Source organism: Typopeltis vanoorti, chromosome 1, assembly GCF_054136105.1.
Source record: "Typopeltis vanoorti isolate ZY-2024b chromosome 1, IOZ_Tvanoo_1.0, whole genome shotgun sequence".
Taxonomy (NCBI): Eukaryota; Metazoa; Arthropoda; class Arachnida; order Uropygi; family Thelyphonidae; genus Typopeltis; species Typopeltis vanoorti.
Genome location: NC_143549.1, coordinates 86,701,023 through 86,719,943, shown reverse-complemented (window position 1 = coordinate 86,719,943; position 18,921 = coordinate 86,701,023). Strand labels below are relative to the sequence as shown.

Here is an 18,921-nt window from a genome sequence, read left to right as displayed (position 1 = left end):
CAAGGAGTTTGAGTGTGTTTAAGACACGGTATGATGAGATGTGTGTGTGGGTGATAAAAAGACCTTGCAGATGAGTCTTTGACTTCATGAGATCTTGGGGTAATAATAATAATATGAAATTCAATTTTATCCTGCTCAAGACTAAATAGCGATCATTTCCAATTTCAAATCCTGTGTACAATCTGGTGTCCTGTACCAAGGAGAAAATATCACTATTAACAATAACATAGTCAATGAGACTTTTCTTATTTCTTGCCTCTTCTCTTCATGTGAATTTGTGCACATTTTTATGTTGGAACATGGTGTTAGTAATAACCGGTCCATGTTGTGAGCAGAAATCCAAGATATTTGCCATTATTATTAGCTTTGCTCTTTTCTCCAAATTTTCCCAATATATTTTTGTATCTCTGACAATCATTTCCTACTCTGCTATTTAGATCCCCAACAAGCACCAGCTTTTTCTTTTTCATTGTGTCAGCTGCTTTCTCTAAATCCTCAAAAAATTCCTCCACTTCTACCTTAGTAAAACCTTCTGTGGGATCATAGACACAAATAAGTCTCATTGTCCAGTTCCCCATTCTCATATTTGCCCACATCACTCTACTTGAGACTGCCTGCCATTCAAGAAGATTAGCCTCGTATTTAGTGTTGAATACTATGGCTACTCCTTCTTTTCCTTGATTGTCATTGCCTGAATATAACATTTTGTATTTATTGCTCAGAAAGATCTCACCAGTTTTTGTCTTTTTTGTTTCAGTCACCCCTATTATGTCGATCTGGTACTTATCTAATTACTCAGCTAGCTCCATTTCTTTGCCATTCAGGCTTCTGTACTGATCTTTAACTCTGGTGATGTTGAGTTGGGGTGTTTTTTCAGATTTATTCCAGTAGCTGACTTTTCGCTGTTCACCCTGGTTCCCTGGTGAAAACAACACGGACCTTGTTTAACTGGGCGATGCCCCAACCGGAATGAAATTTTGTCATCTTGTACCATCATTTTGTATTTTGGTTTAAGTCAATAAGAATACAATTTGGTTGGCTAAATCCCAAATTGCCAGCCCATCCTTGTTCATTCAGTATCCAGGTAGATACCCAACAGGGTTGCCACGAGAAGGTGAGGACGGGACATTAGGTCAAAAGCCCTGGTCGGTTCTCTGCATTCCTTTAAAGGATATGTGGAAGTCTCCTCTCAGTTATACAGCTTTGACCCTTAAGCACCCCTGTTTAAATTTATTCTTTACTAATAGTGGAGATGATTTGATTTTATAGAAGTTGGTTGTTAGAAAAGATGGAACAGGATAATATATATTACCTAAAGTGGTTTTATAGGTCAGATGCAGAGTCACACTGCTGCTCCGTTTGCCTTGCAGTGTGACTCGTGGAAGAGAGTAGAATCTAGCAGTCATTCACTCAGTCAGGATCAATTAGTTAGTATTAGTTAGTTGGCTTGGCTGCAAGGTTCAACAGCATGGATGTAAGTCTCATTCTCTATGGTCTGGGACAATACCCAGATATTTGCTGATGATGTTAAACTGGCAAGGCAATAGAAAATAAAAGTTGCAGTTGTTTACAATTATAGCTAAAATAGGCTGTGAAGGCAATATATTGCATCTAGTAACTGTATTTTGCAGGCTGGTTTGCATGAAAAACTAGTTTCTGTGAGGACAAAAATAATCATCTCCTTCTGAGAATGGCTAACTCACCGTGAGGTAGCCATACATCCTAGATGGGACTTGAACCAAACTCTTTCCAACCAGTGAATATCACTATTCCAAGACAGATATGAAGACTTGTAAATAAAAGTCACACAAGAGATCCTACAGAATGATTTAAATGGATTGTTGAAGGATAACCATTATCGTATCATGAGCTGAAATAATTATAAGCTGTGTATTTCAATGATGGGACTGCTCTACTACAAGAAAGTGATGAAACTAGGAATTTGGGGATAATGGTCAAAAAATCAGGAATAATGCATAAAGTGGACAAAAAATAGCACAAAAGCTCACTTGGATGTTAAACACACACACACACACACACTGATGAAATTATTTCACTTTACAAGGCTCTCAGGTCAGCGAGAGCCTTGTATTTTAATATTGGGAAAGATTTGGATGGGATATACAGTTTGCAGATGACACAAAGTTGGGATGAATTAAGAGGAATAGAGTAGATGTTGTGACTTTAAAAGAAGGCTTGAATAGAATGAGTGAATGGGCACGAGAGTGGAGATAGCAGTTAATGTTGCAAAATGTAAGGTTTTAAAATTTGGGAAACAAAGATGGGATGTAGAATTTACACTTGATGGGGATATATATTTGAAGTTTTTTTTCACTTGGTTATACTATAAATTAAAGATACCAAACTTTGTGCAAAAAAAAAAAGCCACAAACTTTGTTTGCTTACACTTGGATAAGGGATTAAACTAAGTATATAATTTCTTGGTATCTTTAATTTATAGGATATATATTGTTGGGGAAGAAATAAGAGATCTGGGATGATGGTGGATAAGGATCTAAAATTTAGAGGACACTGTCTTGCAGAAGTAAGGAGATCCTTGTTCCGTTGTATAAGGCTCTGATTAGGCCACACATGGGCTAGTGTGCACAGATTTGGTCGCTTGGTTTTCAAAAGGGATGAAGAAATGTTGGAAAGGGTCCAGAGGCAACTGACTAAGGTAGTTTCTGATTTCTGGAATGTTGAATATGAGGAAAGGTTACGAAGATGCAATTTACAGTCTAGTGCAGTGCTTCCCAAACTTCTGGATGTCAGGGCCCCCTTTGGAAAAATTAAAATATTTCACAGCCCCCCCTCGAAAAAAATTCGTAATATAGACATATATTAATATAATATTTATTGTATTTATATTCAATACAAAACATACACAGCGAATATTGCAAAAATCAAATGCAAATATTACATTTTTAGCATCTTACATACACATTTAACATGACATGTTATCTTATATTTTCATATAGATAGATATATTGTATAGATAATTTGCAGTACAAGCACATGAAAACATAAAACGACTAGTAATAAAGAAATAATTAAAAACATAAAAAGTTTAATAACAATTTAATGTGATGGATGTGTTTCAATACTGCTATACAAAAAGTCAATATCAGGTGAAATATTTGAAACTGCAATTCTTAGATTTCTGCTTTGAAATGAAACTTATATGAATAAGCATATATTTACTAATATTCATTAAGTGCTGCAATACACAGGAAGAAAAATTTGTGAACCCGCACGAATGTGTGATTTTTTCCCCATTAAAATATAAAAAAGATATAATGATAAATAATAAAAATTAAATACTAATTTTCTATTAAGTAGATTTTTTTATCTTTTAAGATAAAAAAATCTACTTAATTTTAAAACATTTTCGATTTGTTTTCATTATTTCACGCCCCCTCAACAAAATCTATGGGCCCCTAAGGGGGCTGCGGCCCAGTTTGGGAAGTACTGGTCTAGTGGATAGAAGGAAGAGTGGTGATAATAGAGACATACAAGTTGCTAAGTGGTTGTTATAGGGTCAATGTTGAAGAGATTTTTCATCAAATGGTGGGAGATCATGGGAGAAGAGAACAAGAGGTCATTCCTGGAAGTTGTATAAGAAGGGTGCGAACAAGGGAGCAGAATACTGACTTTCAATTGTTCGATTGTATGAATTTGTCAGCAAGCAAGCCTTTGTGCAGAGGATATTTTAAGTTAAGAACATGAAATAAGCCAGGTATACAGTATGCATATCTACTCTTGTTACCTAGTGCTCACTTTAGTTTGTGTACAATAAAATGAAACATTTAGAGAAAAAAAATAAGAATCATGAACCATAAATATATCTTTATTTTAAAGAACAAAACACTCAATATAACAATTATAAATATGTTTTCAATCTTAATATATCTTAAAAACTAAAGTTGTACAATTTAACAGTTTGTTTTACTGAAAATATATGATTTTTACAATGAAATATTTTCCTCTCTTTTGTGCATAATACATCAATTTCACATCAATCATTTTTACCCCACCAATTTGGCATGAATATCTTTTTTCTGGATCGTACTGATCTTTTGCCTTTCTGACCCTTAAATTAAAAAAAAAACATTTTAAGGAAATAAAATTTAAATAACAGTATTTTAATAAGACCATGAAAGATAATCTAGTAAGAATTATTTTTCACCATTTTCACTAATGTGAACACTTTTTTTTTTGTTTATAAATACACATCATGTCTCATAAAATCCTTTCCTATATATATAATACTGCATTATGTAAAACAGTAATACAAACTGTTCATCATAAGTGGAAATTTGGTTAAAAATTTCAGTAAGTTCATCAAAATGTGTTCTACCAGAGCAGTTTGTTTTGTATGCATGAAGAGATATACAGATTCAGCACTTCATCAATAGCAGTTGATGAAATGCCAAATCTATATCTCTGAATTGCACTGTAACAGGTGAATGATTTTTGAAAGCAGAGTGTGACTATAAGCACATGTTTAGGAAGTGTTTTAAGAGCAAGTGCAAGAAGGATGGAGAGAGTAAGATTTATGACAGTAGAGAGCTGAATTATAAAAGGTAGGAAAAGGTATGTAAGAATGTCATTAAAGGGTGAAAACATACCAAGTGGTGGAAGATGAGGAAAATGATGAAATGATAACAAGAGAGATTGTGTGATTACATAGAGTCCTTCAAAACTACATATGGAGAAATGCCTGAGTGGTATGGCAAAGAAGCAAAAGGGAGAGGTGTGAGAGAAAAGAAAAGAGCAAAAGAGTTAGTGAGTGTAAGGAGAGAGTTTTGTATGTACTTCATAATAGAGGCATACTTGATATTGTGAAATCATGTTTCTCTGGGACAAACATTAAGCACATTAGTGATGCAGAGAAAAAAAAATGAAAGATGATTATTTTGGAAGGTCAAATGATCTGGAAGGTGACAAATACAAGAAGATAAAAGAGTTGCAGGCATAAATGAATGAGAAGAGTGAGAGAGTGAAGATTGTGAGTCTGCTTCTATTATATGATGAGTTGAGAAGAAGAGCCGTGACTGCATATAAGTCAATTTGTAAGTTGTGTTGGGAAAAAGGACTTATAAAAGGATGAGGTTTGCATATGAATGGATTTTGAGTCAAGTGTCTTAAGAAAAAAAAAACTGTTCAGTGAAAGTTTACAAGTCCAGGATCAGGTAAGCTGGAGAAGGAAGCAGAGCTAACTAACAGAAGCAGATGAAACAGTTATTATGTTACTGAGTAATCATTTTGCAAGGATGAACCATTCAGGTGGAAATATTACAGTGATAGCTTTGAGATGTGAGTTCAATAATGATCAAATGATACTGAATGTAGTAGCTCCTCAGGTTCTGAATTTAAGTGGAATAGTCCACAAGATGCAAGGAGTAGCAGACTGAAAGGTATACTGCAGTTTATGCATGCTAATGTCAGAAGAATCTAAAATGGGGGAAAGAAGTTTTTGCCATGGGTTAGTTGAACTTAGCCAAATGTTATAGGTGGGATCTGATTGATGAAGAATGATATAGGGATAGAATGAAATGGATATAGTATTTTCAGAAAGGATAGAGAGAACAGATATGGAGAGGGATTTTTGTTAATGATAGCAGAGCAAAACAAGGAGTTCAGCAGGAGAACAGGAAGAGACAGAGACCAACAGGATGGATATATGTCAAGGAGCTAGGAAAATGGGGATGACATGCATAGTCAATTAGTGTAGGATGAGTAATTATTAAAAGGAACTTAAATTAAAGAGATCCAGACAAGAAATGGCCATAGAAATGAAACAGAATTTTTACAGCTGCAAAGAGATAATTACTTGAGTCAGAATGAAATCAAGTGGATTGGGGGGGTTTAAGAGTGCTAGATCTGAGACAACATCAGATAATTTGTCAGTAACCAGAATGGACATATTGCCACAAATCAGATCATTGGGAATTACAAAGTAGGTGATTATGATGAACTGAGAAGGCAGCTTGGAGTAGTGCTATGGTATAAAAATCTACAAGGAAAGGATGTTAGCAATGTATGGATTGAGAGGTTTTGAAGAAAGCAGTGTCAGAATGTATAACAGAGATTCAGGAGGACAGGAAAAAAGATGACTAGTATGGTAAGAAAAGCAAAAGCAGATTATGAGAAAAGATAGCTGAGTAGGCCAAAGAAAAATTCCAAAGAGTTCTATCACTGTGGTCAGTAAAAGGAAGATAAACATAGAAGGATAACTTTAACAAGTGCTGATTTATGTAATAGATCAGAAGCGGGACAAAAACAGAACAAGAATTAACAGAAGCAGATGAAATAGTTGTGTTACTGTTGAAAGTTTATTTTTCACTAGGTTAGACTATAATAAATTTAGTTTAATCCTTTATCCCAGTAAGAGCAAACAAAGTTTGTGCCTGAAAATATCTTCAGGACTGAATATAGTGCTGTACTATTTTACCTGGGTAAGTAGCACAACACCAAGGCAACTTGTAGCAAAGGTGTAGCAAGCTACCAACACTCCTATCCCAGTATCTCCCATAATGCAAAACACATCTCCTTGTGGATATGTATACTGTTATGCATTAAGGAATTGGCCACTACCCAGACTAGTTTCGACCTTTATTGAGGTCTCTTCAGTGGGAGCCAGGCCTAGAGTTGGAGATACCAGGCAGAAGCAGTAGCAAGGTCATCTTTACTTATAGGAGTTGCCAAAAGGTTTGCCACCTTGTTTTTAAATTACTCTGGATTTAGAGAAAGATGTTTAAAGTTTATTTTTCACTAGGTTAGACTATAATAAATTTAGTTTAATCCTTAAAGTAGTGGCCAATCCCTTAATGCATAACAGTGTACATATCCACAAGGAGATGTGTTTTGCATTATGGGAGATACTGGGATAGGAGTGTTGGTGCTTGCTCCACCTTTGCTGCGAGTTGCCTTGGTATTGCACTACTTACCCAGGTAAGATAGTACAACACTATATTCAGTCCTGAAGATATTTTCAGGTACAAACTTTGTTTGCTCTCACTGGGATAAAGGATTAAACTAAATTTATTATAGTTGTGTTACTGAGTCATCATTTTGCAAGGATGAACCATCTGGGTGGAAATACTGCAGTACCAGATGTGACATTGACTAATGTGAAAACAAAGGTAGATGAAATGGATGGACTTAGGATATTGCAAATATCCTTAATGCAAATACAGCCATGGAAGATTAAAATAAACACTTTGGTCTGAGGAGCTGACCAAGGTGTTTAATTTCATCAAATTAAAGAGATCAAAATAGTTCTGCTATTGCATTAAAGAGGTCCAAGACAAGGAGCAGCAAATCACTATCCCAGGAGTAGTGGTTAAGGTATTAGAGAAGTTAGTAAAAAGCAAAATTCGGAAAAGGGTAGAAAGGATTATAATAATCCAGTGGTTCCAATCTAGGCACTGGGTCAAAGCAGTGTGCAGCTTAGGAACCACTGTTCTACTAAACAGCTATTAAGTTGTTAGGTTCAAACTTAAGTAGTTTGAACCTAACAACTTTATAAATGGAACTGTTGGTATTTCTTTTTGCCTAAGGGTGCTGTGAAAAAATTACTGAAACACTAAGGGCATTGTGAACCAAGAAAGTTTGGGGAACTTCTGAAATAATATATAGGAGGCAGCATGGTTCTGTGAAGGTAAGTCTTGCTTTAGTAACTTGCTCTCTATAATAAAGTGATGACTGAGCTGGATTAAGGAAATGACTACACAGTGATACTGCTTGCTGGACTTCATAAAAACATTTTCACGATATCACATGAAACTTGATATAAATTGGAGTAAATAGGGAAAGATATGAATTTGATAATATGTATAAGGACATATACATGGACAGACATGACATCAATGAGTAGAATATAAGGAAATTGAATACAGGGCTCTGGATTTGGACTGCTGCTATTTAATTTGTACTTCAGCTGTCCTCTTCCTATGAGAATAGCTGAAGGTTTGTGAGTTACAAAGATAGTCATTAGGCAAAAAAAGAAAGGATATGATAGAAATATATAAGTTATTAAAGGGATTTTATAGGTTAGACACAGAAGATAATTTTTTCGATATTTTGTAATAAGTGAGAGAGAAAGAAGGGTCACCTCTGGAAATTATATAAAAAAGTATAGTTAACAAGGCTATGAGGACAGATTAGATTTTTTGCTTAGAGAGTGGTGAATGGGGTAGAATAGGCTATTAGAGGCAGTTGTAAGTTCTTCATTGGTGGATGAATTCAAGAAGTATGATGGGTACTGTGTGAATAACGGTCATTAAAGGCTTTTTGCGATTAGTCTGACTCCACAGAAATGCCTAAGAAGATACTTACATTAATCACCTGCTCATTATAAAAGAAATTAAGTTTTCATTTTTACTGTAGCCATTGCTTTACCTCTGAACAAGTAGTGCCTGTATACAAATCAAAATTCTATCTAACCATTAAATATTATTCTCACATTTGAGGTAGTGCCTCTAATAGCTTCCTTGTTATTCTTTAATTAGCACAGAAAATAGAACAAAGGGCAAGATTGAACAATTGCAGAAACATCAGATGGTAGACCTGAGCTGGAAGGAAACAAGAATGTACAAAGAGAAGGAGAGCAAGATTAAAAATTTTTATAAATACTAGGATTACAGGAGGAGTATTAATGAGAGTGTGACTAAATCTTGTTTCTGTGGCACAAATGATGTGTAAGATGGAAAATATTGTATGAGAGAAGGTATGAAAGCTATTGGAAGAAGCAAAAATGAAGACTGGCAGAGTAAAGATTGTGAGTGTACTGCCACAGTAGACAGAGGTGAGTTGAGGAAGGCAATGATTGCAAATGAGTCAATGCATAGGTTGTGCAGAAGGAATAAGGTGTATTTTGTAGGCCTATGGACTGAATTTGATAGACAGAAAGACTCATATAATGTTGATGGATTGCACTTAAAAGGATATGAAGTTAGGTGTCTCAAGAAGCATTGCTCACTGAGAGTGTGGAAGTGCAAAGTCATAGAAACTAGAGAAACTGGGGAAAGGATTGCAGGTGTATGTTCAGATACCTATCACGCAAGTGAAATGTGAAAAAAACCTAATAGATATGGAATACATTCTCTCTCTAAATTGTTAAAATTGAATGCAATAATCGATACCAGTTTTAAAGGTAGTTGTGGACCTGAGGGAATGCTGCAGTTTATATATACTAATGCCAGAAGTATAAGGAATAACAGGGAAGAGTTTTAGGCAGGGTTGGTATATATCATGTCAAAATATATATATTTTGTCAAAAATATTTTTGTCAAAGGCTTTTTCATAATCAATAAAGACCATGTGTGTTTCTTTTTGAAATTCTCTTCTCTTTTCTATTAATAATTTTAGATTAAAAATTGGATCTATGCAGGATCAGCCTTATCAGAAACTGTTTTGTTCTTCTAGTAGTTTGTCCTCTACAACACTGCTTAGCTTCTCTTTTAATATTCCTGCATATATTTGATATTCTGTACTTAGCAGATTAATTCCCCTATAGTTATTGCAATTGTCTTTATTTCATTTTTTTTATAGATTGGGATAACCAACGCTTTTTTCCAAGAGTTAGGAGATTTTCCAGACATCCAAACTTGTACTTGCTTCGGCAGTACATATACTAAAATTGGAACGATACAGAGAAGATTAGCATGGCTCTTGCGCAAGGATGACACACAAAATTGGGAAGCGTTCCACATTTTTATATCTCAATCGGTAGCTCAGTTGGCAGAGTGGTAGACTGTAGTTAAAAATTCAGCAAAGCATAGGTCGATGGTTCAAATCTGCTTCGATAGAATTCAATTTTCTTTGTCTTAATTATTTTGCTGGCCTAGTTGGCTGAGTGGTTAGCGTATCCGCTCTTCAGCCAAAAGACTGCAGGTTCAAATCCCGCTGTGAGCATGGATGTTCATGATTGTCTGTGAAAATACTAGTGGTGGTGGTCATGGTAGATGATGCTGTTATAATGGCGAAGGTAGTTGCAGTTGGTGGAGACAGAGTTATAGAGTAGGTGCCCTCCCTCAATGAGTCCTTGAACTCCCTGGAGGGTCACGTAATAATAAAACCATATTAAAAAAAATTTCAGAAGTCTTTCATTAAATTTTTCACCTGCATTTTGTATAGCTCTATATTGATGTTGTCTTCTCCTGGTGTTTTCCTATTTTTCATGTTCTTTGTTGTATTTTTAATTTTTAGCATTGTGATATTTTCTGTTAGGTCATTCTTTGTTTTATAAAATTTTATTCATTGTTCTCATCTGTCCAGAGATTTTGGAAATAGGTCACCCATTTGTCTAAATCTATTGTTTGTATTCTTATTTTTAAGAGCTACCTGGGTCATAGTATAATTATTAAAGGAACACGTAAGACCATAGTAATAACTTTTAATTATTAAGGTACAGATATTTCATACTAAAACAAGTATAATTATATCTTAAATATATCCTTTTCTAGTTCTGTTATGAAATTGTTCTGTCTCTCTCTCTATGTTTTTTCCTTACTTCTCGTTTTGCAATTGCACTGTTTCTTTTATACTCTATTTCTGCTTCTATTGTTTTGGAATTTAGCCACTTCTGGTAACTGTCCTTTTTTGTTTTTATTATATTTTCTATTTCTTTGTTCCAGTCTCGTAGTTCTCTTTTTTTAATCCATTTGTGCTTTTTTCCCAAACTTTCTGTTGCTGCTTTTGTGAGAATTTGTTTCAAATTTTCCCATTCCTCTTCTATGTGATTCATGTGTGGTTTCTGTTTTTAAGTTTGTGCATTTTTGATATTGTTGTCTAACAAGGGGATCCTGTAATTTTGTAACTCAGTTGATGAGAATTTTCAATTTTATGTATCTTTAGAAACTTTGGTTTAAATTGAATTTTTGCTGATACCATATAATGATCAGAGTTTAATTCAAAGCCTTGATATGCTCTATTGCCTAAAATTAACTCTGCTAATTTAAAATTTGCAATACAATTACTGATTTCTATCCTCTGGCTGACCAAGTATATTTATGGATTTCTTTGTGTTTAAACACAGAATTCATTATTCTCATATTATTATAAATGACAAAATCGTGCAGTCTGTGACCATTTTGATTACATGTATCTTCAAATTTACCTATGTTTGTTTTGTATTTTTTGTTTCCTTTCTAAATAGTCAGTAAAACCAAAATAATTTACTGGAAATTATAAAGTCAACGTTGCCAAAAAAAATTTTGGAAAGACAGAAACATTTCTCTCACCACTAAATCAAGACTGGTCAATAGTTTGGTATTTTTGAATTTCATTAAGGGTGCTGAATTTGAATACTCAGGTAAAAAGATATGGGCAACATAAATAGCTCTGAGATGTGGTGCTAGAGAGGGATGTTGAGAGTCTCCTAGATGGACAAAAGGTGTAATGAAAGTATAATAAGTCAGCTAAAAATCAAGAGGCAGCTATGTGAAATTGTAATTGAAAGAATTCTCAAATATTTCAGTCAATTTCAAGATGTGAAAATGACAACCTGGAAAAACTTATCATCCAGTGCAAAGTGGAGGGACAAAGAAAAAGAGGATGTCCAAGGTCAAGATGGTTGGACCAGATTAAAAAGATCACTGGACTTACTTTGGAGTTGCCCACTGGTGCAAAAAAAAGACAGAAAAAATGGAGAGACATTATGTGGCTAGGGTCACGAGTCCTCAAACATGAGGAGACCAAGTGATAGGATAGGAAAATCAGGGTAATTATGACAAGGAAGTAGCCTGACATAGAGCCATGGCATAAGAATCTGTAAATGAAGTTTATTTAACAGTGCATGGGAGATGGGTGGAGGTATCTGAAAGAAGCAATATAAGACTGTATATCCAATGTTAGGAGGATAAATTAGGTAGGAGTTGGATGGATGAGCAGTATTATTAATATATGAGAAAAAATTAGCTGACCATGTCAAAAGAAATTCCAAAGAATTATTTCACTTCAAGTTAACTCACAAGTGACATTTATTTGATATAGGCTTTGTGGCCTCATGTGTGTGTGTGTGTGTGTGTGTGTTTAGAGGGGGGGGGGGGGCAAGAAGGCTAATAATACAAGATAGAACATTAACAATGGATTATTTAAAAGTAGTAAGAGCTGTGGGATGCTATAAGAGAACAACGCGATATGTGAAATGTAGTAATAAATATATATATTAAAAAAAAAATATTCATATTGATAAGGATGAGAGTTTTCCTCAAATTTCTGATAAGGAGAGGCAGTCATTCCAATTCAGGTTAGGACACAATGAAATATAGCCTAGTACCTATGTTTACTCTGTTCAAACTTTTCTCATGGTTTCCCTCTACCCTTGGTATCTACCAAGTTCCTTGTGATTGCCATTTTTCCTATTTTGGGCAAACTGGACACTCGAAATTCTGTAAAGAAAAGACTGCAAGAAAACAAGTCCTACATAATTAATAAAAAAAAAAAAAAGACTTAGAATTCTGTACTTGAGCAAGATGGAACTGAACTGACCACAGAATCATATAGTCCGAAACATGCTTACTCCATTGATGACACTTCAGGTTTGAGCATTTATTTACAGAGAGTGCTGGAGGCTTTCTTCATCGACCTAACCTGAACCAGAATGAATGTTCTCCTTATCAAAAATCTGGGAAAGCCCCATCTTTATCAGACATCAATATATAAATATATACACACTAGCGGGAGGGGCTCCCCCCTAGTGTGTGTATATTGTTTAGCTGTTTAATTTAAGCTCTGGTGAAGTCCCAAGGAAGAGGAAAAAGTGCAAAATAGTTCCATTGTTTAATGGAGGCTCCAATACTTAGGTAGCAAAAAATATTCCAATCAGTATATGGGAATGGTGATAAAAGTATTGGAAAAGTTGGTCAAAGGCAGAATTCAAGAATGGATGGATAGGAACATGATTTTCAATCAGGGGCAGTACGGCTTTGTGAAGGGTAGGTAAATGACTCACTTTTTATAATAAAGTGATAGTTAAATTAGATAAAGAGAATGACTACATGATTATAGGGCTGAATTTTTCAAAGGCATCTGAAAGGATAGTGCATGGAACTTTGTTACATAAGAAGCAAATGAGGATGGATATGAAGATGGATATGAAGTGATATGGATACTAGGATGGATGTTGGGCAGATACAAAAGAGTAGAATATGGAGAAGAAGAATCCAGGTGACTGTTGGTGAGCTGCAAGGCTCTATATTTGAATAACTGCTATTTAATCTGTACATCGATGATATAAGAAATGATTTGAAGGAAAACATTGAATTGTTTGCTGATGATGCAAAATTGGATGGTGTAATAGTTAATCAAAATAATGCAGACCACTAGAATGATATTTAAATAGACAGACAGTTTAATGAGGAAAGATGTCAATCTATACGTTTAGGGATCAAAATATTACAATCTGTGTACCATACTGATGGAACTATAGTACAGGAAACTAATCAAATGACATACAGCAAAAGTGGCCATGGTAGCCACTGGGTTATCTGGTTATTGAGGAACATACTAATAAGCATAGATAAGGAAGTTATCATACTTCTTTATAAGACTTTGATATGGCTACATTTGAATTACTGTGTGCATGTCTGGCCATTTAGGTTTCTTCAGGATGAGAAATAGAGGAGAGGATCTAGAGGCAAGCAACCAAGACGAGTGTTTTGTGGAATGCTCCCCATAATGATAGATTGAGAATTTGAATATTTCAGAAGTTTGCTGATAGGCAAAAAGAATGGATATGATAGAAACTAAGTTTCTAAAATTATTTTGTAGGCTTGATGCAAAGGAAATTTTTCATTTGGCCAGAAGGGGACAAAAACAAAGCATTATGCCTGGGAATTGAGTATGGTAAGTAAGACTGCAAGGAGAGATTTGTCATTGGAAAGTGTTAAATGAGTGGAATGGGTTTTCAGTATTGTGAATAATCTGTTAATCAATGGGTTCAAGGAAAGGTATCACAGATATTGTGCAGATAACCTGGACCTCCTGTGATAAGTCCTTGGACTTTAGAGAGGTTTCTGTACATTAATAATGCCTCTACTTAAACCATTCAACAAAGCATTCCTAAAAACCTATGGAAACCCAATCACAAAACTCACACATGCAAAAAATCTAGTCATCACATTCAGCAGTACAGTTAGACTTTTTAGCAACCTAGGCAAATTCATAGCTAAGCTCCTTTTAGAGTGAAAATTGCGATAAATTTCAAAATATCCTTCCCTTGGTGATCTTGGTAATTTCCTCCAGTGCAGTGCCAAAGTGCTCCTACCTCACTGATCACATCCATGCTAACTGCACTCACGAACTTCTTGGAGTGATCGCTTGCTCTCTTTCTCTTTACCTATTTTTTTTGTCATGTAATAAAAATTTCTTCTGCAAGTATCTCATAAAACCTCTTATGTTTCCAACATCTCTTCTCTTTCTGCCTATTGACCAAACTTTGTAATTTACAAACGTTCAATCTATCCTTAAAAATAAAAAGTAAAATAAAATAAAAAAATAATAATAATAAAAACACCTTGACACCAACCATCTTGTTCATCTGTCTTTAAATTCTCTCCACCCACTTTTCATTTTCAAGAAACATAGTAGTTCAAATGTGGTCATATCAAAGCCTAATAAAGAGGAATAAAAACTTCCTAATCCCTACTTGACAGTATAGTCTTTAATATTTGTGATCCTTTGTGCTATTTTCAATATTTTGCAATATATTCTGTGAACAGGATATATTCATACAGAAAAAGCCCAACACCATTTAAGTGCAAGACATCATTTTTATATCTTGTTTTTGTCATTAAATTCATTGCATACATTTATAAACTGTATATCATCCCTCCTACAGACCTTATGTAGGAGGAATGATATACTCCTTTGAATCACAACCATTTTCAATTTAACTAACTCTCTCATCCTTCGTTACTGTTTCAGCAATTTCTTCATTATTCTATACTTGTCAGTTTTCCAATCATTCTTACAGGTAAAAATAAACAATTCATTCAATTTATCCTGTTACATTCTAACATTATCACTAATAACTTTAACCTTCACTGCAGGAAAACATGCCTTCATCATTCTTCATCACACATGCCTTCATCATTCTTCATCACACATACCCCCTGATCATGGAATCATCACCCAATATCTTCTTACTCTTCCTCTATTATTTTTGCATACTTGCCATTCTCTTAACTCATATCTCTGCCTTATTTCTACTCTTTTCCAGACATTTCTCCAGCCCTGATGCTTTTTACTGTGAAAAATTTCATGTAGGCCCACTGTTACTGTTGTTATTTGGAATAACAAAAGCAATTAAGGTCACAAGACCAACATATTACATCAGTCAATTATACATGTTCTTCTAGCTGGTTTGCCTGTTTTATGGGATGACAAACCTGCATTTCCAGAAGGGAAATGCATAACAATATTCATATGAGCCAGTCTAACTTACTTTCAATGGAAAAGCCTTTAAAAAGATTCTTCAATTCATGATTGGGATTCACACCAATCTCTTTTCACCCAAAGAAGGCATCATCATCAACAGAAGCTTGCTATCTCTTTCATTACTGTTAATTCACTACCCAACTTGTTTCTCACCACTTTTTTTCATGTTATTTTTTTCCTCTAATTTACTCTCCAATCATTTGTATTTTGTTCACTTTCACTCACTCCTACAGCTATTCTTATTTGTGTTCTGCAATTCTCACATTTTTGTGTGATTTGAATATCATTTTTAGAAAATCAAAATCTCACTGCATTTGTCAGCAATAAAATGAAATCTAATGTTAATGATGTTATGTAACTAAGACAGCAACATATTCTGTTGATGTAATAATATTAGTGGAGCATTAACAACATTGTAAATACCGTAACTAAATCAAGAGATCACACATATGCAGAGCTAAGTAAAATAAAAGAAGTCTAAATTTAATAACTTGGAACTATAGAATATTGTTATAATAAGATAATAAAATAAAATTAGTAAATTTTTGGAAACAACTCACTTCATTAGATTGCATCTCCACAATACAACCTTTAACAACTCGACCATCAGGTCTGACTAAGTCTATTTCTTTCCTATAAATTATAATTATACACGTGAGTGCATTTCATGATGAAGATACAATCAAGTATTATCCAAACCAAAATTTAATAGCTATAATCATTACACTTCTGTTGACCAACTATGCAGTGATATTAACTAATCCACTGGTCACATGTGATTTAGTAGATGGCTACCAAAATGACACAATTACAATAATATTACTTAAACAACAATCTGCTCTATCACTTAATGGATATAATGAAAGCACAATCCAGAAAATAATTGGTAATTACTATCCTCCTGCCAGACTGCAATCTGATGTTAAAAGGATTCACATACTCTACTTTATAAAAAATTTCTGGACAAGCAAGCAAGCATTTTCTGTAAATATAATCTATACTACCTTCAAATCAGCAAAGAAGTTATCTGCTTTCTTACAGCCTATTAAGGATAAATTATCATCTCTATCCCTGCCTGGAGCTTATCAAACACCCAGTTTCTGTTTATTTTGCTACTTTAATCAGACTGGACATTCATCTTAGATCAGAATCCAAGAACACCAAGTTATTATTATTATCTGACTTTCACAGAGTCAAAGGACTCATCATAAGAGAGGTCTATACTCTCTCTCTCATGACAAAAGATCATCAAACTATGCCTTGAAACCATTGACAGTTTCCACACTAACCAGACTTTCAGATAATACATTCCACTCATCAATCACTCTCCATGCAAAGACCCTGCTTTCCACTCCCCTGCTCACATTCTCCTTATACAGCTTCCACTGATGGCCTCTAGCTTCTACTCTTGTCACCCTCTACTCTATAAAAATCTTCTCCACATTAATCTGGTAACAATCCACCTCATCAATTTATATGCCTCATCATAACCCCCCCCCCTTTCTTCATCTATTCACAAGTCTCTGTAAGTTGCATTCGCCCAATCTCCCCCCCTCTTATCTGACATTTCATAGACCCAACGTTAACTTAGTAAACCCTCTATGGATCTTCATCTTCTCCAATACATCCCCCCCCCACGAAAACCAGGCAACCAAATTTGTGTACAATAGTTCATATGGCCTAATCAAAACATTATACAAGGAAACAATAACCACCTTGCATCTGAATGTCAATGTCCTAGAAATTATTGCCATAATCTGTTGGGATGTTCTTACAATTTTAGTAATATGATCCCCTAAGCTTCAAGTCTCTGTCCACCATCACTCCCAGATCTCTCATTTCCTCCACCTCCTTCAAAAGTTCTCCATTAATTGTACACTCTGAATCCCATAATTGCCTACCAAATTTCAAGACCTTGCACACTGCAACATTAAACTGATAGCTCCAATCATCTGCTGACTCACATAGTCTATTCATATCCTCCTACAAGGCCACAATGTCTGCTCTGCTTCTCATAGCCCTTCGTGACTTTTCATCATTGGCAAACAGTTGGGCATCTCCAGTTAAGCCAGTCTCAATTTCATTAACATACAAGTTAACCAATAACAGTCCCAAAACAGTTCCCTGTGATGTTCCACTTGTGACCTTCCTCTTTTGGAACACCACTCCTGCTGATAACTGTCTGACAGACAATCAGCTATCCAACTTACAAGTCTATTATCTAATCATCTGTTTCATTTTAGATACTAGCTTTCATGTTGCAGTCGATCAAAGGCCTTAGAAAAATCCAAGTAGATGACAGTATATGTATCATTTATCGAGTGAATTTGTCACCTTGTAATACATAAGCAGACTGCTAAACCATGACCTCCCCATAACAAACCCATGCTGATCATCACTGACCATACAGCTACTATCAACTCATCTCTGAATCCTAGTCCTCACCAACTTCTCTAATACCTAAACAACAACCTCTAGACACATAGATTGGCCTATAATTTGTAGCCTTAGTCTTAATCCAACCCCCCTATTTGTTAAGTGGAATAATTTTTCCCACCATTCATTCCTTTGGGACTAACACTGCCAAACAACTCATGTTTAATAGTTGTGCCAAAAGTGCCATTAATTCCATAAGACATTCCTTCAAGACAAGTGGTGAAATACTGTCAAATCCTACTGTCTTATTTACATCAAGTTTATTTAATTCCTCATATACTTCCTCTTCAATAATCATCAGTTCCTTTTCCTTTGCCATACATTTTATACTCCAGCTTCTCCTGATGTTGCCTTCACAAGGATGTAAATCATCAATTTACTGATTCATTGAATAATTCAACTATACCTCAACATTGGTTACTAATCTGCATCATCAACTAGCAACCACCCTCTCATAGTCATTTTTCTACTACTTGCCAGATACAGAAAGAACTCACTAGGATTTTTCCTTCACTTGATTAACTAATTTCTTCTCATACTCCACTTGTTGCTGCCCTCATCAAATGAGTCACTTCCTGGCCTGCTCCTTGCACTCCTCATGCAATTGTTCATTACTAACATTCATCTTTGTGGCCTCTACAGTTTCTTTTTCTTCTAGATTTCACACATAATCTCTTCATCCATCTGTTTTACTCCTAGCTTATTTAGCCTTTTCTCCTTCGGAATACACTCAAACATTCTTCTTCATTTTTCAGTGTCATCTCCTATCGGAGGTAGTCGACCACCTTGGCAAATTTTGAGCAATCCTCAGCCACTCTGAACAGTTCTTCAGAGCTTATGCCAGTCCACTCTCTGATGTCTGCCAGTCAAGATTTTCTTCGTCTTCCTTGTCCTCCTCTTCCATTTATCTTCCCTTTTATAATCAATTGAAGTATCTTATATGTTTCATTATAAATTAAGTAACCAAGATATGTAGTTTTTCTTCTTTTTTGGTATCTAAAAGTTCATGTGATTCCCCCCATTTGTTCCAATATTTCTTGA

The 18,921-nt window shown here is 34.9% G+C and overlaps 1 protein-coding gene and 1 non-coding gene across 2 annotated transcripts in view; one reads left to right on the top strand and one right to left on the bottom strand.

The window, feature by feature from the left end:
• Positions 1-3,778: 3,778 nt before the first annotated feature.
• The window catches only part of LOC150110175 (uncharacterized), a 525,668-nt gene continuing 510,525 nt past the window's right edge, over positions 3,779-18,921 (bottom strand). The window contains exons 22-23 of the mRNA XM_090391921.1: positions 16,005-16,077; positions 3,779-4,090 (exon numbers count right to left, since the gene is read on the bottom strand). Coding sequence (XP_090248047.1) covers positions 4,016-4,090; positions 16,005-16,077 — 148 coding nt within the window. The 3' untranslated portion in view covers positions 3,779-4,015. The remainder of the gene's footprint in view (positions 4,091-16,004; positions 16,078-18,921) is intronic.
• Positions 9,614-9,720, top strand: LOC150110176 (U6 spliceosomal RNA). The gene has a single exon (XR_016549088.1). It is a non-coding gene; the product is annotated as a U6 spliceosomal RNA (small nuclear RNA).